This window comes from Pan paniscus, chromosome 6 (genome assembly GCF_029289425.2).
Source record: "Pan paniscus chromosome 6, NHGRI_mPanPan1-v2.0_pri, whole genome shotgun sequence".
Classification (NCBI taxonomy): domain Eukaryota; kingdom Metazoa; phylum Chordata; class Mammalia; order Primates; family Hominidae; genus Pan; species Pan paniscus.
Genome location: NC_073255.2, coordinates 114,012,367 through 114,035,275, shown reverse-complemented (window position 1 = coordinate 114,035,275; position 22,909 = coordinate 114,012,367). Strand labels below are relative to the sequence as shown.

The 22,909-nt window shown below is 39.9% G+C and overlaps 1 protein-coding gene across 2 annotated transcripts in view; it reads left to right on the top strand.

Moving 5' to 3' along the window:
* Positions 1–22,909, top strand: part of SLC25A13 (solute carrier family 25 member 13) — a 201,450-nt gene that overhangs the window by 123,017 nt on the left and 55,524 nt on the right. For both annotated transcript variants that reach the window (XM_003809698.3, XM_055114723.1), the window contains 6 exons: positions 5,957–6,103; positions 7,892–8,030; positions 9,450–9,543; positions 9,756–9,840; positions 14,124–14,208; positions 14,695–14,853. In XM_003809698.3, the coding sequence (XP_003809746.2) occupies positions 5,957–6,103; positions 7,892–8,030; positions 9,450–9,543; positions 9,756–9,840; positions 14,124–14,208; positions 14,695–14,853 (709 nt within the window). The remainder of the gene's footprint in view (positions 1–5,956; positions 6,104–7,891; positions 8,031–9,449; positions 9,544–9,755; positions 9,841–14,123; positions 14,209–14,694; positions 14,854–22,909) is intronic.

Sequence of the window (22,909 nt, the reverse complement as noted above, 5' to 3'; positions counted from 1 at the left end):
GAGGTGATGGTAGGACCACCTCGGTTGTGGAGAGGATTCAAAGAGATGAAGCAGGGAAAACACAACAGTCCCTGGGACATAGCATGCACTTAATAACTTAGTAAACGTTCGCCTTGTGATGTTTTCTCTAAAATCCTGTTATCTGAATTTCCCAGATCTGTATTTCTACCTGTACCTTCAGCTTTCTTTTGTGTGCTTCTTAACTTTTTGTTTATAACTGAAACTCACTTCATTCCAGGTTTTTCATCATGGTCAACCACCTCATCTCTTTCCCCTTAAGTATTTTCCTTTGTGGTAGAGTATCTTCCCCATCATTCAAAATGTGGATTTTTGAGATATATCTTACTTCATTTATATATTCAAATCATCATCAAAATTTTCTTAAAGTCTCTTTTCCTACCTGTCCAAATCTAGTTATGACCCCCTTATTTATGATTTTGCCTGAGGCAGCATAAGTTAATAGTTAAGAATCTCAGTTTTAAAAGCTGACATCCCTTGCTTTGGATCTTAACTCTTCCACTTTTTAGTTGTGTGACTTTAGGCTAGTTACCTGACCTCTCTGAACTTCAGGTGCCTCTGTGTAAAATGAAGATAATAATCATTACTTCACAGAAGTATTGTGAGGCTTAAGTGAAATGCTGTCTTTGAAGTTCTTGGCATAGCCCCTGGTCTGTAGTGAGTGTTGAAGAATTCAGCTGTTGTTATCCTCCATCCTGGCTGATGTTCATTTTTCCGTTCCTGTGGCTAGTTCAGAATGATTGAGCAGAACCGCTGTTTCATATTGCAAGAGACTTTAGAGGTTTTTAAACCTTTCACCTGGACAAAAATCAAAGCCACTGTTTTTTAAATGCCTGTCATGCATGACCTCTGGTTTTTACAACCCTGCACAGTAGGTGGTGTTGTGCCTATTCTGTAGAAGAAAATCTGAGGCTCTAAGATGCAAACAATCACCTGAGCTCTCCCGGGTGGCAGTGTCATGACTTCTGTTTACGCTCTACCCATGCCTGTTCCAGATTTCATATTGTCATCATAATGTATGGCTTCCATAACTCCCTCTATTAAAGATAAGGTAAAATTCTTGACATGTGTTCCTCAGCCTATGGTTGAACACGTATTTCTGGTGTCAGGGAACCTGCTACTTTTCAAGGTAGCCCATTTTACTGCTGAATAGTTCTATAGGTTAAAGACTTCTTCTGTGTACTGTGCTAAACTCTGACCCCTATAGCATCTCTCCATTTTTTCAAAAGAAATAGAGGGGCAGCCTAATATTTTTTTTTACTTGATAGTCTTTTAACTTTTAAATATGTGAATTTAATGATTACTGCCCATATTGTTCTCCCCTCCTCTGCACAGATGACTCATTTACTTCTGATCCCCTTCATTTTAGAAATAAATACTATTTTGTATATGCTATATTTCATGCATACTAAAAGCTCTCTGTCTCTGTTTTATCCCTTCTGAGTTCAGATCTAGGAGCTGTCAGTCTCTTGACAACCCATAGTATACATTCAGATTTTCATTAAATAGCTTTTGAGGTGCAAACCAGGAGCTTTGATTTTAAGTCATTCTGCCATGAGTAGTGAGCCTAGTCATTTATTTCAAAGACCACACATTTCTTTCATATTTACGGAGTAACCTATGTGTTAGCTCCCACTGGCCTCCTGATTTAATTTTTTCCTCCTTTGTCTCTTGGGGCTATGGGAAAGAGAGCAAAAAGGGAGTGAGGCCAGGAGAAGGCCTTTTAGATTTGGTTTCTCTCCTCCTTGGTCTCTGCTACTATTGGTAAAACAATCCTGATGCTCTGGGTGTACAGAAGCCCTTTGCCTTAATGGAAAACTTTAGGGAATTTTATTATTTTTCCACAAAAATAGGCAACAGTAAAATCTAGAGCATTAAATGCAAATTGAGTTTTTATCTTTCCACAGCTGTTAAGATTTCTTAGTGTCAAATTTATTTTTTAATCAAATTCCTGACAGTAGCTTTGTCTGAGGTTCCCCATGCAGTTGAGTGAAGTATTAGGAGCATGGGTAGATAGAGGGCTGGGGAGTAGAACTGCTGAGGCTTGAATTCCAGCTTTACTGCTTCCTGTTAGTGAGACTTTAGTTTGCTCAACTGCTATAGTGAGGTTAATCATAGTACCTACCTTATAGGCTTGCAGTAAGCATTCCATGAATTAATTCCTGTAAAATGCTTTACAGCAGTGCCTGCTGCATAATACATGCTTGCTAAGTGCTATTGCATGGTTGTCATACTGGTTGAGGTCATGGTTTCATTTCTTCACCCGGAAGGAGAAACAGTCATGACATAAACAGATGATCTTCAGAAGGCAACCCACGTCTTCAGAATGCTGCTTTTAAAGTTGGAGAGCCACCTAACTGCGTGTTTTCACTCTGTCCTGCTATTTAGAGAACTACGTAGATCTAGCATTTTGTCTTCTGTGGAACTTATAATGCCCCCAATCTTTAAGAGCTGTTGGAAATGTATTCTCAAGTTGTTCATCATCAGGCTTAAAATAACTTTCTTACTCCAACTTGAGGGGTCCCTGCTTGTAGATGTTTAATCATGGAAGCGTGGGCACAGGATGTGTTGTAACACTGTCCTAATCACAGGTATGTCCCCTGTCCTGCTATGTGAGCACCAGCCCCCACCTTGGCATCCATTCCCAATCTGGAATTCTGGACAGGCTGGTCTTAGCATTGTGGCTTCCTGCTTTCTGAGGAGATGGGGTTGCCAGAGAAAGCGGTGCCATTTTTGGTATAATTGTCTGAGGATCTCTAAGATGTTGAGTTATAAACTAGGGAAAATGGTAAATCGCTGAACATACCTTCTACTATTGTTGAGAGTAGTCTTGGCTTAGCTAGCTTTAGCAATGGGTCTGGTAATTCAAAGGAGACTGTTCATTTACTTTCAATTGAATACACACTGTGGTCATTTTTCACTACAGGGTGTTTAACAGTTGATTTCTTCTTCCTTAATTGGAAGCACTCATATAGAGAACCTCCCATTGTTCAATAGCTCACGATTTGTTCATTCAGTTGGTTTTACAGAATACTTTTCACTGATGAGAATGCCTGTCATTTATTGAGCACCTACTATACATCTAAAGCATTCTGCTGAGCTGCATGTATAAATGTAAGTAGATGCTTACAGGACTTCAAAAGGTTATACTGTCTTTTCCTTGGTAAGGTAGGTGTAAAGGCAGGAATGTGAATAACTGATTATGATGTAAGATCGAATAAGACAAGTTTTATAATTGATATTCAGACGGGGGCCACCGGAAGGGACATCAGTTATTTCCAGTTATAAGGCCTGGTTATATTTGCCTAAGTGGTACCATTTGAGCTAAGCTTAAAGGAAGTGGCAGGATTTCAGGAGCTGGAGAAAGGGGCAGCAGTCTACACTAGGTGGAAGTAATGATGTGGGCAAAAGCCCAGGTGTGTGGCAGGTCTGGCAGGGGTGGGCATGGGTGATAGGAGATGAGGCTAAGAGTAGTTCCTCTGGGGGCTTGTATGCCTTGCTTCAGAGATGGGTCTGTATGATGAAGGGTCATTGGAGATTTCCATGGAGGGAGAGGGAGTCAGGTCTTTAATTCTGAAAAGCAACTTTTTATGTGTGCATGGTAGACCACAGAGGTCCAGACTGCAAGCCCAAGTTCCAGACTGACAGTCAGAACCACTGACTCTCAGTGATAATTTAGATGAGGTCTGAGGAAAGCCCGAACCAGTAGCATCAGGAACAAAAAGGAAAAGGTGCATTTGGGCAAACTTTCAAAGGCCTAAGGGACAGAATTTGGTAACTGGTTTACTCTGGGAGAAAGGAAGCTTGAACAATTCAGAATGACAGCTTTCTAGGTGAGGTGGCCAATAAAACTACATGCCTAATAATTAAGCTGTGAACATAGAAGAGAGACCAAGTTTGAGCACTGGGTTGGGGGATCTACAATATGGGGTTAGCGATGTGTCATTTTACGGCCTTTACACGATACCCACGTGGATATATTCTCTAAATGGAAATTCTGGTCCAGCAGAAAGGAATGAGACTTGAATATGGGAGTTAAGCCTTAGCTTTTAAGAAATCCTTGAGGGCTTAAGAGAGAGAGCACTCTGTCTAGGAGAGTAGAGTGAGAAGATGTGAGGACAGAGGGCCAACAGATGCTTCCCATTTAAGGAGCCAGTGGTGGAGGCTCCAGAAAGACTGGGATCCCAGAAGAGAGTTTCAGCTGAAACAGGCTGGTTCGAAACTGGCAGATGGCTACAAATGAGGAGATTATTTTAAATAGGACAAGAACTCTGATTCTTACTATTAAATGTCTTATCTTTAAAATATTTTAAATGTAGACATTTTCAAACTGCAAAAGTAGAAGACTATAATGACCCATCATGCAACTGCTGTTTGGCTTCCGTTATTGCAAATACTGTATTTCTTCTTTCATCTCCCTGCCTTTCTGGGGAAGGAAAAGAAGATCGAGTACTTTAAAGCAGTATCAGACTCATGTCATTTCCCTTACACTTTAGTTTGCACAAATTCATAAGGACAATTATTTTTTACATAACTTGAATAAATACGATGTCATTATCTCACTAAAGTTAAAAATTAATTTCTTAATATCATCTAAAAAACTCCATTATATTCAAATAATTTGAAGTTTTTGAGAGCCCTGTTGGTGTTCCTTTTTTTTTTTTTTTTTTTTTTTTTTGAGACAAGGTTTCACTCTGTCACCCAGGCTGGAGTGTGGCGGCATGATCTCAGCTCACTGCAACCTCCTCCTCCCCAGGCTCAGGTGATCCTCTCACCCCAGTCTCCCAAGTAGCTGGGACTACAGGCATGCACCTCCATGCCTGGCAAATTTTTTTTTTTTTTTTTTTTTTGTAGAGATGGGGTTTTGCCATGTGGCCCAGGCTGGCCTGGGACTACTGGGCTCAAGGGATCCATCCACCTCAGCCTCCTCAAGTGTTGGGATTACAGGCATGAGCTACTGTGTCTGGCTGGTGTTACTTTTTAATTGCATAGAAGTTAGCTGTCACTGCAAGGGCCCCGTTTGGGAAATGAGCAGAGTGTTGTGAGGAAGATAATAAAATGCTCTCTGCAGGAGGAATGCTCCTCCCATATGGTGCACAGTGAGTTTTGATGAGAGGCTGTTTTCTTTTGTGTACACACTTATCCCCTGGGAATAGCAACAGAGCTCTGTGATTGGACTTTCTGTCTTTAGATCATTTTAATTAAACATATGCAATGATACCATGACAGGTTTACCTCCCCTGATCCACATACCATGCAACTACTTGGAGCAGTAGTCCTTAATCAAGACATATGGCTCTATGCAGAGACATTTTTGATTGTTATGACCATAGAGGGAAGGGGCTACTTGTATCTAGTGGGAAGAGAATAGGGGTACACACGATAGCCCTCCCGTAATAAAGACTTACCCTGTCCAAAATGCCAGTAATGGCAAGGCTGAGAAACCCTGTGTTGGAGAAATAGCAGAGAAGAACCACCACTCTTTTCTATCTATTGTTACATCATGTGTTTGGGTACCAGGTTGCAGTTAAGAATTTTTCTCTTTTCTTTGGAGAGAAGTTAAAGTCCCTGGCAGTGTTTTTCCTTAGATCATCTGCATCACCTAAGCTGGGGTTGGCCAGATCTTTGAACCTACAACACTTCATTCCGGTTTTCATTTTCTTTGTGTTCATGGACTCTAGAGAGCACGGAAGTAATTGGGTTTCATTGGGTAGCAGAGTAAGGTAGAGTGCACTTTCTCAAGACATGTTCATTGGTCTGAGCAAAGTTCTGTCTCTTGGAAGGAGACAGTAGCTTGGTGGTGCTATTAGGCAGATGAGGGCTTGTTAGATCAAGATGTAAACTCTCTTTCTTCAGTCTGATTTTAAAATGAACTGTCATTTGTAGTAATTATTAAATGAGAAGCATAAATTAAGTATTTCACTTTCTTTATTTGTAGGAAATACAATTGGAGCACGCAAAGCAAGCCTTTGTGCAACGGGACAATGCTAGGACTGGGAGAGTCACAGCCATCGACTTCCGAGACATCATGGTCACCATCCGCCCCCATGTCTTGACTCCTTTTGTAGAAGAATGTCTAGTAGCTGTAAGTTGTAACTTGCCCTAATGAAGTGGTTTAACTCAGTAAATAAGGAATTATAAAAACAATTCTTATAAGTTATGTAGTGTTTTTTGTCTGTTGCAAACACTAACATTTTAATGTGATCACATACATTACTAAACTCAAACAAAGAGTGTGTTTTGGCTAGTTTTAGTGGGTAGGTTAATTTGTTGTCTGGGTAATACGGAATATCTTCGAGAAATACATTAACTTTTTAAAGATAAAAGGAAAAACAGATTTGCGATCTCATGTTAATTTTGTTTTAGATTTTGAAGTATATCAAGGGCTGATTTTTGCTAATCTTCTTAGATGCTCTAAGGCAAAAAAAAAAAAAAAATAGTGCACATGTATATCATTTGTTAGAGTAGTTAGCACAACAGAAACTCCAAACCTTAGATTCCCTTTCACCGTGTGTGTGTCGAGGCCACAGAGGTACATGTGACAGCAGAGCCCTGCAGTTGTGTTTCATGGAGCCTCCCTCCTCCAGGTGTCAGCTGCTGTCCTTCCCTCATGGGCCCTGGGGATGTCCTGCAACATTCTGTGGTGGTGGTTCTTAAGCCCTGCTCGTGGAGCACCAGAATCACCACTAAAAACTATTAAAACTACAGATTCTGAGATCTCTTCTAGGCCTATCATACACCATCTATAGGCGGTGAGGTCTTAGAATCTAATTTTGTAAAGCTTCTGGGTGATTTTGGTAATAACTCAGTTTTAGGACCAATACCCAGTGGTAACTCTCCTTTTGTTAATCCCAGGGAGAATACTGTTTTCACCATCATCTGGGTTTCCCACAATGCTTACCATAGGCAGGAACTCAGAGTAGCCTTTCAGTTTCCTTTCTTCCCCCAAGTCCTTAGTTCTAGAGACATGGTATTCCAACGAGGCCTCTTCCATTCTGGCAGTGTGTTAATCTAACTCCTTTTCTTGGGCGCCCCCTTCTCTACTCCATACTAAACTTTCATGTCAGCTATTTTAAATGATTACTAAGTGAAGATTTATGTGGTTGTTACCTTGTAAAGAAGTGCTTTCCTAATAAAAATATTTTGCCTTGCTAGGGAAGGATAGAATTTGAAACTCCAAACTGAAGTCTCATTCATAATGGACATTCTGTCTGTTTCCCTTGTCCCCTGTGAAGAAATATGGTTTCTTAAAAATTCTGATTATCAGAATTTTTACTAGTCTTAACCCCCCATGAAAGTATATGGCATCTCATAATTTTACCATAATATGCTTGTTTGCTAGAAATCCCACCAATGTAAAGTCTGTACCTAAATGATTATTTATTACTGGTTATAAGTAACTTGACAAGTCTTGATATTAATGTTACATTGACTACTTTTCATAGTATGTTTGCATTGATACAATACAGTTTTTCATGCATAAGCACACACATGTGTGCATATGTACTTATAGTTTTGCATGTTTAAGCCTTTAAGATTTGCTCATTAGATGAAATAAACCAACTTATAAAACATTTCCAATTGAAATTTGAACTCTAAATTACTACTAGTCCTGTTATAATCCTACACATGTATTTATTTAGTTTTCTAGGAGTTGTGTATGGAGAGTACAAGTTCTGGTCATGATTAGTTGCAGTTGCTTCTAAAAATCATTTATAGCTTTTTTTTAATGCAAAAGAAAAATACTTATAGTCATTTCTTCTTGTACATGCATTTTTGATTACTTTCAAACTAGTATTAGATGTATGTACTTCTGAATCATCTATAAATCTTTTGTATATTTTTCTTCTCTCTTGTTTTCAATTTATTTGAGGCTGCTGGAGGTACCACATCCCATCAAGTTAGTTTCTCCTATTTTAATGGATTTAATTCGCTCCTTAACAACATGGAACTCATTAGAAAGATCTATAGCACTCTGGCTGGCACCAGGAAAGATGTTGAAGTGACTAAGGGTGAGTGAGAATATATCTGAATTCTAGCCTGCAAGTATTGTGGTGTATTATTATTAGGGTGAAGAAGGCAACTAGTACTTTATTATTTTTCTATCCCATTGACACATATTAACTATACGATAACGTGTGTTTTTCATCCTTTGATCAGACAAACAAAAGCAAACAAAACAATCTTCACCAAGTTTTAAACAAACTGGGCCCGGCTTGGTGACTCACACCTGAAATCCCAGCAGTTTGGGAGGCCGAGGTGGGTGGATCACCTGAGATCAGGAGTTCGAGACCAGCCTGGCCAACAGGGTGAAACCCCGTCTCTACTAAAAATACAAACATTAGTTGGGTGTGGTGGTGGGCACCTGTAATCCCAGCTACTTGGGAGGCTGAGGCAGAAGAATCGCTTGAACCTGGGAGGCGAAGGTTGCAGTGAGCCGAGATCACGCCACTGCGCTCCAGCTTGGGCAACAAGAGCAAAACGCCATCTCAAAAATAAATAAATAAATAAACTGAAGACACCCTTTGAATAAGGAAAACATGTAAAGTTTCTTAAATATTTTCAAATCTTGCTACAGCTTGAGCTAAATTGGCAACCTCTAAGGAAGCCTTCAGATGTATACGAGGAATTCCATAAAGTTGCATTGGTGACAGTGTAAGTTGGTCTGTAGGCTTGGAACAGGATATAATCAGCATTGTAATGGGATTAAGAAAAAAAATCAGAGCCGGTGCCGTGGCTCATGCCTGTAATCCCAGCACTTTGGGAGGCCGAGGCGGGCAGATCATGAGGTCAGGAGATTGAGACGATCCTGGCTAACACGGTGAAACCCCATCTCTACTAAAAATGTATATATAAAAAAATTAGCAGGGCATGGTGGCACACACCTGTAGTTCCAGCTCATTGGGAGGCTGAGGCAGGGGAATCGCTTGAACCCAAGAATCGGAGGTTGTAGTGAACCGAGATCGCACCACTGCACTCCAGCCTGGGCAACAGAGCAAGACTCTGTCTCAAAAAAAAAAAAAAAAAAATCAGAATTCCCTTAGGAATTCCACACCTTCATTAATATAACCACCTAAATTAATATAATTAATAATCCTAATTTAACCAGTTAATTAGATTAATATAACTTCCCCTCCTGGGACCTATGCATATGAAGTTTCATATATGATTCCTTATTTTCTCTGATTGGCAATTTGAATAACATCAGATGACCCCAAGCTTTTAAACTGTATATTCAAGAACATATTCTGCACACGCTTTCCAAATGGATGCAAGAACTGCAAAAATTCTTACCTTATTTGGATTGACTTGAATTCTACAACTGATAATAAAGTTTTGTGATGTTCACTCATTCCAGTGCCTTGAGTTAATGCTGAATTTAGTGGCTATTTCTTCTTGAATCTTTCCCTTTTAACTTTTCTTCCATACAGAGGAGTTTGTTCTGGCAGCTCAGAAATTTGGTCAGGTTACACCCATGGAAGTTGACATCTTGTTTCAGTTAGCAGATTTATATGAGCCAAGGGGGTAAGTTGGCTTTTTTTTTTTTTTTTGGAATTAGCTTAATAAAAGGAGGTTAGGAGGTGGGGGTAAGAGGAGGGCAGCAATCAGGAGAAAAAGAAGCCAAACTGAAGGCTATACTGAAATATGAGAAATGAAAAAAGGATGTTTTTAAATTTTATAATGTAAATTGTAATAAATTGGTATATTTGTTGCTTGTGTTTGTTTTTCGTCTACAGACGTATGACCTTAGCAGACATTGAACGGATTGCTCCTCTGGAAGAGGGAACTCTGCCCTTTAACTTGGCTGAGGCCCAGAGGCAGGTGAGCAAAGAGGAGCAAACTTGCATTCTGGGGTTTCCCTAGCAGGATACCCCAACCCTGTTCCACTTGCAGTTGCCTTTGCGGCATTGGTATCTGACTTAACCATTTTTCTGTTTTGCACCAAAACTCTCGATAAATTTTAAAGGCTGTAAAGAGAAATTGCTTAGAAATGGTGTGATAAACAGGTATTTGGCATTTGCTGATTTCTTGCTAAGGTGGAGTGATTTCCTAACTGCACCAGAAGCCTAATGCTCCGAAAACATGAAGGAGGTCTTTTCTCCTTTCTTGAAGTCTCATGTTGAGAGATGTAGCAAAAGAATCCCGTGTTGGTGTCACTGTGCCTGTCGGCAGCTGCACGTTGCTAAATGAAAGCCGTCTTTGCTCTGTGGAGCAGCCCTTCATCAGCGCATCGTCTAACTGCCATGCCTTCCGTTTTTCTGAATATCAAAATGAGATAATTTTGTTTAGTCTGGAGTTACAGTTTAAAGGCTTTCAGACCTATTTTCTCTGTGAAAGGATTCATAAGTTATGTGGAAACAATTTTAGGAATGCTAAATTTTATTTTATGGTTAACAGAAACCAATCTCTTGAAGTTGTGGGAGTCGGAAACTTAAGACATGGAACCTTCTCCTTTAACTCTTACCCAGCTTTCTGTAGATCAGGATTAGAGAAGAAAAGCCTTCATAGCATGTGTTAGTAAAATAAATGGTGTTTGTAAAATAAATCCACTCACAGGCGAGTGTCGTTTTTAGAAAAATTTCTCCTTTTAGGCAGAGCCATCTCTGAATCCTGTGAGACCTCGCAGTTTCTGGCATGGAGCTCTGGGTTTGTACAGAGACGCCAGTGTGACCACAATGGGTTGCTGCAGGCTACACTTTTAGGACTGTCAGACCTTGAGCCAGGGCCCCCTTCTTTTAGCTCTTTCCCACCCAAATGCAGCGGTGAGTTTTGTGTGCAGCATGCAAGTCAAAGTAGTGGGTGTGTGCTCAGTAAATTCTAACGAGCACCTCTGGAAAACCAGCTGGCCTTGCTTAAAAGAGGAAGCCGATTTCTCTGAGTGCAGGAGAAAGAAGTATAATCACGTGTAGAGGTGGAAGCAACACTGCTCTCCCTTCCCTTTGATTTTTAACACTGCTTAGGAGATGATTATCTCTTCGTCTGTATGCCACCAGCTATTGTAGAAATTTGGGGATTAAGAGAAGCAGAGAAGTTTTTTTTAGATCCCTCCTACTCTTCAGCTGGCAGCAGCTTCCCACAATTTTTCCTTTATGCTCTTTGCAGCTTTTGAGAGTTTATGATGGGTGCTCGTTGATACTGGCCATGAAAGGGTTAGACCAGATTGATGAGATTTATAGCAGGAAATGATTGGCTGCCGCTTAGAGGTTTAGGGCAATTCACAATGGCCTTACCTGGAATAGGCTTTTTACTGCATGAACCCTAGTGGGCCCGACAAATTCAAGCAAGGGAGGTCGTCCACCTGTGGGCACAGCGCTGCCTGTCCAGCACTGTGCAGCACTTGTAGCATTTATCCTGGACAGAGGAGTGAAGGAGCAGAGTTTTGTCTCATTTCAAGAACATGCTACAGTTCTGGCTTTGGAAAAGTTAAATAAAAGTCTAGGATTTCATTTGTCTTTTAGGAGAGGAATTAATGGTGGTGGTAGGTCCCTCCTCCCCCCACCCTCTATAATTTTCAGAGTATTTTCACTCATTATTTTGATGCCAGAACATTTCTAAGTATTGCATATTTATATCCCTGTAAATAAAATATTGCTTCTCTTTTGGATGCATCTGTCAAAACGAAGGTACTATTGATTTCCATCTATATAGGGCTACAGTTGGAAACAACTCATAGAATTTGCAGAAGAAATGTTTTGTATCTTAAAGAGGCATATTTCTATGTAAAGCTATTTTCAGTTAAGTGACTTTGAAGGAGATTCCAAATGATCTCATTGTATTAGAATTGTGTTACATTGACAGCAACTAAAATTCAGTGGGTTGATAGCTGGGGTTGCTGATTATTTTCATTGTTCACTGATTTTAATTATCATGGATTCTGAAAAACAAATTTTATTGAATGTATGTATTCATTCAACAGGTATTTATTAAGCACTGACTATATGTCACCCTCATTTGACAACTCTCTGTGACATAAAATTACTGTTTTATTTATGCAGACAGAGAAGTGCAGCACTCTGAAATGTTCTGGCATCAAAAACACTGTGAGGATAATAGGTCAAAAGAACCAGAAAACAATGACTGACTGACCTGAAGTATGAATTTAGAAAAGATGGACAAAAAAAGAGAAAAAGTAACGATCAACTGTAATACAGCCACCTAGTTTTAGCTACTGTAAATGTTTTGAGTATCTCTGGGTGGTAGGGAGGCAAAATATTAGTATTAATTTTATATGCATATATATGTAAACCTCTTACAAGCATTTTTAATAAAAAGTGACATCATTTCGTATATAGTCTTAAAAATTGTTTTTAAAAAAATTACCAGGAAATAGGTCAAACATTTAAATAGGTACAAAGAATCATATGACAAATACCTATCTACTTACCATGCTCTTTTTAGCCTATGTTTTCTTTTATAATTCCTTGTGAACATTTAATATCAAATATTCTTTTACAGTATCATTTTGAATGATAGGGTTTTGTTTTAAAGTTATTATTTTTAAAGGCTATAGTCCTCCGTTATTGGACATTTAGAATATTTCCCAAATTTTTGTTCTTTTTGTTTAAAGAGCAAAAATTTGGGAAATAATCGAAATTTCCAATAAGTACTACAAATGTTTTTTAAGTGCTACATTCTTGTAGCTTGTTACATGCATGATTATCTTCTATCCTAACTTTTTTCTTTTTGAGATGGAGTTTCACTCTTCTTGCCCAGGCTGGAGTGCAGTGGCGCGATCTTGGCTCACTGCAGCCTCCGCCTCCCAGGTTCAAGTGATTCTCCTGCCTCAGCCTCCCAAGTAGCTGAGATTACAGGCATGCACCACCACGTCCAGCTAATTTTTTATTTTTAGAAGAGACGGGGTTTCTCCATGGTGGTCAGGCTGGTCTCGAACTCCTGACCTCAAGTGATCCACCCACCTCGGCCTCCCAAAGTGCTGGGATTACAGGTGTGAGCCACTGCACCCAGCCTATTCTAACTTCAGAGGTTATGTACATTTTAAGGGTTTGGGTGTATATTACTAAACATCTCTCTATTTATGCTTGCTTTAATGGCAAATTTCAGAAGGCTTGTTATCAACTTTTGCCAGGCTGGGTATTGCCACTTAAAACAAAAACAAAAATACATACAAACCAAAAACCTGCCAATTTGATTGATGAAAAATGATGTCTCATTGATGTTTTTATTTGTTTTATTTACTTTATTTTATTTTATTTTTTTGAGACAGTCTCACTCTGTTGCCCAGGCTGGAGTGCAGTGGCGCGATCTCGGCTCACTGCAAGCTTCACCTCGCAGGTTCACGCCATTCTCCTGCCTCAGCTTCCCAAGTAGCTGGGACTACAGGCGCCTGCCACCACACCCAGCTAATTTTTTTCTTTTTTTTGTATTTTTAGTAGAGACGGGATTTCACCATGTTAGCCAGGATGGTCTCAATCTCCTGACCTCATGATCCACCCACCTCGGCCTCCTGAAGTGCTGGGATTACAGGCGTGAGCCACCGTACCCGACCTATTTTTATTTTTGAGATAGAGTCTTGCTCTGTTGCCGAGGCTGGAGTGCAGTGGCGTGATCTCAGCTCACTGCAACCTCTGCCCCCTGGGCTCAAGTGATTCTCCCTCCTCAGCCTGAGTAGCTGAGACTACAGGCACATGCCACCATGCTGGTCTAATTTTCGTGTTATATTATAGAGATGGGCTTTCACCATGTTATCCAGGCTGGTCTTGAACTCCTGTGCTCAGGTAATCCACCCGCCTCAGCCTCCCAAAGTGCTGGGATTACAGGCGTGAGCCACCGTGCCTGGCCTCAGTGATGTTTTTAACTGTGCATTTTTTTTTAATGAGAATTTGAAAATAGGCTTATAACATCATTTTTGTCAAAGGATGGTTTTGATTATATTGAAATTTGATTTTAAACATTAATAGCACTAAAATCTTTTTATTAATAGGAACTTATGAAATCCATTCCTACTTTTTTCCTTGACATTTTAGTTGTATCATGGATTTAGAACCCAATGAGTAATGTTTAAAGTTAATGTATGGTCATTTTTGTTTTATCTTCTTTTCTGTCACCTGTTTTCCTGCTCTCTGATTCCTGTGCATGCAAAGCAGAAGGCCTCAGGTGATTCAGCTCGACCAGTTCTTCTACAAGTTGCAGAGTCGGCCTACAGGTTTGGTCTGGGTTCTGTTGCTGGAGGTTAGTCATGGATGAGAGAAAAATTTTCACTTTGTTATTCCTATTCTCTTTTCTCTGATTTTCCATCTTGAAATGTTAAAGGACAAAGTCTTCTCTAGTCTTTCCCAATGCCAGTTATCAGTTTCTACCTGTGAGGTAGGGCAAGAGTAAAGGGAACTCTTTTCCCATACCTGCATGTGATCAGGGACTTACAAGTGGCATTTTCCTCTATCTATAGATCAGGCCTTCCAAAGACAGGTTACTAATGAGGTTGGGCTGTAGCAATGTGCCTTAATTTAAAATATCTATGACATCCTTTTATTAGGGGATACTTGAATGAAAACCCTCAATTGTTTATTAAAGATATAAGAAAGGTAGTACTGTTTTAAAATCTGTATTTAAAATTCAAAACACATTTCTTTTCTCAGTCTTTTCCTTGACTTTAACTACCTTCTTCTTCTGACCTATCTTACTTTCTTCTGAGATAATGATATTGTTTAATTTTAGCTGTTGGAGCCACTGCTGTGTATCCTATCGATCTTGTAAAAACTCGAATGCAGAACCAACGATCAACTGGCTCTTTTGTGGGAGAACTCATGTATAAAAACAGCTTTGACTGTTTTAAGAAAGTGCTACGCTATGAAGGCTTCTTTGGACTGTATAGAGGTTAGTGCCACATGCTCAATACCTGTTAGGTGAAATAACACTCAAAGGTTTGGTTTCTCATCTTAGTGCCTGACATGAATTAGCAAGACTGCGTTAAAATGGAAATACAGCAGATTTTCAATTATCCATGCTAATGGGAGTAGGCTGGAGGCATCTAGGGCTTGGCTAATCAAAACAGCCCATAATCTGAAAATTATTTATAGTGCTCTGTTGTATGTTTTATTTCTTAAAATAATAAATTATTTTTATAAGCATCTTCCGTGAATTTTTGAAAGGCTCACATTGTTTGCATCCTTGAAGTACTCTATTCTCCAGCTAACAGGGAAAGGTATTCTGCCACCAGGACAAAGCCTACTCAGGATTCATGATTTTCCTGGAATACACCACAAAAAAGATAACGAAGGGTTCAGTAGAGCTCTCTTTTGCTGCTTCATCCTGAATTAAAGTTGCCCCTTTTCTTCATCTGACTCTCAACCCAATGGAGTTGATTCACACACCCCTCTAGCCAAGGTTTCCCCCCACTGAGACAGCCTGAAACAGGTAATCCTTCTTTCTCCACCTTTTCCTTTAACCATCTAAGGTTCATTAAGCAATGGAAGTAGTAGCAGAGAGTATGTCATCACTGAAGGAAAGGATCCCACAGACCCTGACTGCTTTTCCACTGGCATTGGCCGAAGGAGACTTCTCAACTGTTCTTTCGGGGATTGCCTTCTACGAGAAGGAAACAGTGTTTCTGCATCAGTTAAAATACAGTATCACAAGGCAGTTCAAACTCAGCTGCTTTATAATTTGGCAGCGGCAAAGCTGGCAGAGTTTTCCCTCCTCTCCCCTACTAATGCTCTCTCTAGATGAAGAAAACAGTATTTAGTACTCTGCTGAGGTGGACGGTGAAACTGGCAGACATGGAAACCTGTGCCTCTGGGCCTCTTCTGCCATCTGCTGACTCTAGTCTTCAAATTAATTACCCCAGTTAAAAAAAACAAAAAGGATAAACCTTTCTTGAAACCTCTCACCTTAGAAGCCAGAAAGTTTCAAACTCCAGAGAAGTTCCATTTTGCAGGTCCTATTGTGTAGGTAGGTAGCCCCCATCAAAGGCCTTTTGATCTTTCCTCTGCCCTCTTTTCCTTATCCCCTGCCTCTTCTTACAATTTGGAAGGTCTTTGACCTCAGGTGATTGATGATGACCCTTTCAGGGTCACTGCCTTCCATTTGAAATGCTTTTCTTCCCTGATGGCAACAACTTTGCAAATGAAATGGCTTCCAAGTAGTACAAGGTTAATGTCACAGTTCCTATTCTGCAGTGAGTCAGGCAAAATTGGCCGCCTTACCTGTCCCTATGGGTGGTTTTTGGAAGGGAAATCTCGAGTCTCAAGTCTGGGCAGACATCTGAGCATTGCTTCATAAACTACTTTTTGGGCTTTTCTTGGTATTAGATTAAATGTCAAGGATGCCTTTAGAATTGTAAGAATGCTTCCCAACACTGCTCAGTGTCTTTAATTTGCTTAAGTTGATTTTTTATTTTGAGTCCTTTTTTCTCGATCTTTGACCATACCTGGCAGGTCTGATTTTTGGTTACGTCTATATTTCCCTTTTGCAACCTGTACTGTTGGCAACTAGAAGTGTGCCTGAGTACTGAGTGCTGAGCTAATGTGGGCTATGCAAAGAGGCTTCCACTCTTGCCGTTTCAGTTCTTTTATCTGTAAGATGAGAGTGACTGCTTTTAACTTCTCAGAGGAGTAGTAAGTCAATATATTAGGTACAGACAGAGGCTCACTGTAAACACCCAAGTGGCAGCTCTTCACCCTTTTCCTGGTTTAGAAATGGCCATTTATCTTTGGGTGCCCCGACCTTAAGGGCAAGAGACAGAGCTGTCTGTCAGGATGATGAGTAGAGTGTGAATATAAGATTAGTTCTAGGAGTCACCTGTGTTCATTTCTTCCTGATATCTTTTCTGGTAAACCATTTTAAAACAAAAGATTTACTGTAAAATTTTTGTTTAGTCCCATTCTGTAATTTGGATCATCTTGAGAGCAAAATGATGACTGACAGTTCAGGTTAAAATAATAAAGATACATAACTTTGCCATGAAAATGACTTGTTCCTATTCTTGATTGGTCAGGGATCAGTTCTCTTTAGTTTCTTGTACATCATCAATAATTAATAATTGTATATAACTGCATATTTGTAAGTGCTTATTGGGTAAGAGAGATCAGATGAAAATGTAGGTAACTCATGGTTATTGTTGTTAATTTAAAAAATTACAATATAAGTAAAAAAGACCTGACATATTTCTGAGACTCAGTATTATCACCTTTATGTACAAAGTCAAATTATGAAATACCTATATGTGATTCTTTGTACATTTCTCATAAAATGTAACTTTATTTTAAAATTATATTATTCCAGAGGAAAACTGTTACGTTTAAATTAGGAAAATATAGTATTGCTGCTATTAATGCTTTCACCTAGCAATATTTGAGAAGGTATCAGAGTACATCTTTAATTTATACACGTTTTGAAATATTGAGCATAGTTTTTAGTATTACAGAATTTTGCTCAACATGTAATTTTTCTCTATCAAGGCCTATGTAATTGCTCATATTTCCTGAATGAGATAATTTGGGAATGTTGCAGTCGTAAGCTCTTTCTCCTACTTTAAAATTACCTTTGTGTATACTTTGAAAAAAGTTGGCATCTGGCCTCAAAGAAGGTGTTTTTGTAGCATGCGATCTTATTATGAGGTTAATAAATATCTCTTTTTCTTATAACAAGAATATCAGAAGCTGTTTTTGCATTTAAAAGCCTTTCCCTGTGGCATTAGAATGAAGGTTATTTTTAAAGAACTCTTGTAGTGCTCCACCGCAAGTTTTGTTCTTTGCCTCCCCCGCAGCTGGCTGCATCAGAATAGTTGTGGAAGTTGCTTGGTAGTCATCAGAGAGCGCCTCTCAGATGAGTCATGAGACCTCAGAGAGTCATGAGAGGTGTTGTGAGTTGGTTAATTCCTGCTCTCCATGTATTGGTATAACTCCGTTTTCTTTATTTCCAGGAGCCTCTCTCCTATTTTTGTGTAAGTTTTAGTTGCTGGAAAAGAGCTCCTTAAAAATCCCATGAGTCTGGCTCTGCAAACCTTCTCTGCAGTGCAAACTACTTTTTTCCTAACAAGAAAATGGCAAATTTTCCTAGTTTGTTGTTGTTGTTGTTGTTGTTATTTCTGAAAATCCAACCCCCAGGCCAAGCCTGTCTGTATTAAGGGAAATCACACCTGAGATAATCCAGGTCTTCCTGAAGTCACTTGTAAAATTCTTTCTCTGTTTCCTCCCCAGTCTTCAGAGTGATTTAATGTGCTCAGGTATTTGAAATCCTTAATGAATTACCTGACAACTTGTTTGGTTTGAATGACTGGCATAACCAAATGAATCAGTCATTGGCCTGCTATAGATCTGGCATATTAAAGAACAACAATTGATTGGGTAATCATCCATAATTAAATGCTCTTAATGTTCCAGGAATAAATAATTTCTGCTTTTAAACTTTGTTGCAGTCTTCTCTCTCAGATCTTTCAGGTGATGAGATGAGCAGCCTTAGACACTGGAAAATGTTTTGGGAGAATCTTGGGGAAAAAGATGTATTAAGAGAAATATGGCCGGGTACGGTGGCTTATGCCTGTAATCCCAGCACTTTGGGAGACCGAGGCGGGTGGATCACCTGAGGTCAGGAGTTCAAGACCAGCCTGGCCAACATGGCCAAACTCTGTCTCTACTAAAAATACAAAAATTGGCTGGGCATAATGGCGGGCCTGTAATTGCAGCTACAGGCTGAGGCAGGAGAATCGCTTGAACCCAGGAGGATGCAGTGATCTGAGATTGTGCCACTGCACTCCTGCCTGGGAGACAAGAGTGAAACTCTGTCTCAATTTAGAAAAAAAAAGAGAGAGAAATCAGGGTCTGTCAGAAATACTTCTTAGAGGAAAATTTTTGTTTCTATTGATGGGAGAAGCCCTAAAGAAAATCTCCCAGAAAGAGTAATTAGATCATTTTATGAATTAAACTTAATTTAAGCAGTGCTTAACCTTTGAGGAAATTGGCAAAAAAAAAAAAAACGCATTTTTTAATCAGCCCATTGATCCAAGCTTGCAGAGTTGTAAATATTTCTATTTCAAGTTGTCTGTGTAGTGCAAAGCAGTCATCTTCCATCCTGGAATGTTCTCAAGGTGACATCTAGAGGATGTTGTGGTGATATCTCAGGGAGTTATTGATACTTTTATATTGCAGAGGGAAGTTTTGGCAGGCAGCTAGTTTAAGCCAGGTCCCTTATCATTGATGGTACTATAAAAGGGAGTATCCAGATTCTTTAGAATCACAGTGAGATTCTTCATTCTTGCATAATTCATGGGGATAAAATAAACTTTAAAATTCTGGCACCAAAATAAAATGATTGAAATTTCCATGACTGTTTTGCATTACTTAAGAACACATGCATCTTGAAACAAACCATAGTTAATCTGTGAACTGCACTCATGTCCATCCATGTCCACCAAAACTTTTAATGATTGCAAAATGGATAGGTTTGAGTCTTTATTTTCTTGGCCAATTTCTGCACGTTTTCATTTAGAGCATTAAGCTATAAAAAGATCAGAAGACATGTATTTGGTTATAGGAAGCCACATAAGAATGAGCAGAAGATTTCAACAGATCATATGTTGGGTTAGCCAATCTCCAGAAATCTACAGTGAGCTAACTTTAGTGAGCACAGGGCATTGTAATCTGAGACTGAGGCGACACACACTGGATCTAAGGTGGATGAGAGAATTGTTAGAGACTTGAGAGTGCTACAGTAACAACTGATGACCTTAGAAAATTGGAAAAATATGACAAAAAGATAGACGTGTAGGTATCCTAGAGAAGAGGTTAATGAATGAATTAGTTCCACACCTCAAGAATGATAATTTATAACCAGCTACTGTTGCTGAGACTAAAACAAGGGAGATGGATTAAACCTCAGCAGGAGGGAAATAGTTTAGATAGAAGAAAAGATAACCAGGATCCTGAACGTTCTCATGTACTACGGTGAAAAACTGTAGGAGTATCTGATCGTTTTCCCCAATTCTCTTTACTTCTAGAAAGCCCCAGAATAGAGGAGTTGAGGAACTGATTTTTTTCCAGACCATAATCATAATCACTTATTTTATGTTTTAACACTTTGTCTCCCAAAGGCATCCTGAGCCATAGCTAAGATAACAGACAGTGCTTGAAATTTTGAGTGTAAATAATTTAACCTAGATAAACTGGCATTTAAATCTTCATTTCTGCATTTGTCCCTGGCTATTTCCCCAGCTCCACTGTACAGCCACCTTGGGGTAGCAGCCCAAAGAGCCTGTCAGAATTGGGTTGTAATGAAGGCTTTGAAAGGGGATAGTGTAGTTGGGAAGGTGGAAATGCCTCATGCCTAGGGGCAATCTGAGTCAAAAGCAGACAGACAAATGGGAGGAGGAGGAGGGAGGAAAGAATGCTTGAGCAAGTGAAGAGAGAAGGGCATGGCAACAGGAGCAGGAATAAAAAGCTCTAAGGCAGGGCACACAAAGTGCTGATAGCTGCAGAATGAAGGTTAATCTGATGTTGAAAGCAAAGGGGTTTCTCGGGGAAGATAGGGACAAGTGTTCTGGTTTCAATAGTGAGGTCAGAAGGGTAAGAATTTGACATCGGAGGGGTTGCTACCAGGTGGAAACTAGATAACACAACAGTGTGCTGGCTGTGGCTTCAGCTACAGGAATAGGGGTGTCTTCTGGATTAATTTTTCCTGCCAAAGTTTACTGCTCGTCTCTGCCCTGAATACCTTCTACCCTCTATTAGATGCTCTCAGCTGTCTTTCTCTGGTTTGGGCTGGCCCCTGTCTCAGTTCTATGCTGAGATAGAACTGGTAACTACTGCCTTAGTTACCAAGTTTCTTCCTTGGTAGTAGCCCCTCCACCTCTGTGGTCCTGCTAGCGTTGCCCAGCGTGGTCCTTTGGCACCCTGGCCACTCTGGGTTACAGTAGCCGCTCAGCGTGGTTTCAACCCACTCCTGACCCTGCGCCTTCTTCCCAGTATATTCCTGCTCTCACTGGTTCACCAGGTTATAACCTACAGCTTGGCTCTGACATTCAGTGCCTTCGAGGTTTTAAGGAGTCTAATATTCACCATCTGTAGAGACGGGGGAAGCATGATGTGGATGCCTGCTACATGGGCACCATCCCTTTGTTGTGTAAAAGGGTCAGGCAGGGCAGGGTGCTGACCCAGCCTGAGCTGAGGCCTAGAGAAAAGTTTCAGAACAGTCTAGTTGAGAAGAAATGCCTTTCCAGGGCAGAGGAGGAACTTGGAGCAATAAGTCTGTTAGAGAAAACTGGTACCGCAGAGAATTAAGGAGCACAGAGCCCTGATTTGAGAGTACTGGCAGGCCTGAATTCAACTCTGAGTGCTACTACATAGTCGCTCAGAAGTTAGTGACTTGAAACAGGCTGCTTAGCCTGTCTGGATTCCAGTTTCCATGAAGGAGGAGGAGGAAGAATAAGTGATAGTGATGATGAAGATCAACAACAACAACAAAAATCCATTTCTGTAGTCTTTACTGTCTGTACTTGGTACTGGTCTGAGGATTTTGTGAGTATTAACTCATTTCATCTTCACGACTACCCCGTGAAAATGGCATCATGATTATTCCCATTCTACAGATGTGGAAACTAAGATACAAAGAGATTAGGTAACTTGTCCACAATTACACAGCTAACAAATAGCAAAGTCAGAATTGAAGCTCAGCAGCCTGGCTCCAGACCTCGTGTTCCTAATCACTTGGCTCTTTTGTCACCTGGTAGAAATTACATTGTGAAAAGTTGCTTGTCAGCAGAGGTTAAAGATCATTTAAGTTTTTAACTATAATATTTTATTTCAGCTTAATAACATAGTTGAAATATGTTGTTTTGTCTGTGCCACTACTTTACCTTGCCCAAAGTATACAGGGCCCCTGGACACTTTCAGACCACATGTGCTCTCACTGCCTGGGGACAGCTGTTCTAAGATAGGCATAATGTCATGGGCACAGCATGATACTCCTTAGCTAATGGTGGACTGTGAACATGATTCAGGCTGAATTGCCTCTTGCAAACAAAAGAAATCAAGGCTATGTATTGAAAAGATAGGTAGAAAGAAGCATTATGTCTTTTGGAATACATAATATATGAGGTAAATAGTGTCTGGTTCTTTGTACACTTATTCATATAATTATCAAAATAAACCAATAGATAGTAAGTAGCACCCTTGTTTTGCCAAGAGGGAACCTAGAATTCAAAGAATTACTACCCAAGATCACTCAGTGTGAAAGATGCACAGACCTAGGATTCTAGCCCAGGTCTGTCCACCTCCAAAGCCCATGCCCTAGATTGTTCATTTTGCTGCCAGCCCATTGGAAATAGCCTAAAATTAGTTTAAATTAGGCCAGCAATATTGAGTTTCTTTCATAATCCCTTCCAACCCTGAAATTCCAGTTATATTTCTAACAGGTTCTTAAGAATAGCATGCTAGCCCTCTAGTTGAACACAGTGGGCCCAGGAACCTCTTTTGGGGATGTCCTGTGAAGCTTCAGTTGGAGACCCCTGATCTGGGCTTGGTCCCCACACCTTCAGCTCCTTGGTTTGCGCAAGGGACTGAATTCAGAGGGGATAGTGTGATTTATATCTCCAACCCGTGAAATGTGAAGACAAAATACTACATTAATACTGTACCCTGTAAATCTTTTCTCGCATTAGCAGCCTTCTGGTAGAGTCGCGTTGCCAAGGAAGCATTGCCATATGTGCTGATGGAGCTGAACTAAAAGGAGAAGATTGGAAAACTAACCACACTAATAAATTTCATTTGAGGCAGTTGGAAAATGGACTGCTGTTTTGACAAGTTAGAAACAACACACACATCCATTCTCTGTTTCAAATGGTTAAAGTGAATTTCCAGGACCCAACAGAAACATCTTATATTAGAAACCTGATTTTTCTGCTGAATTACCCAGATGTCAGATATATATGCACTTTAGA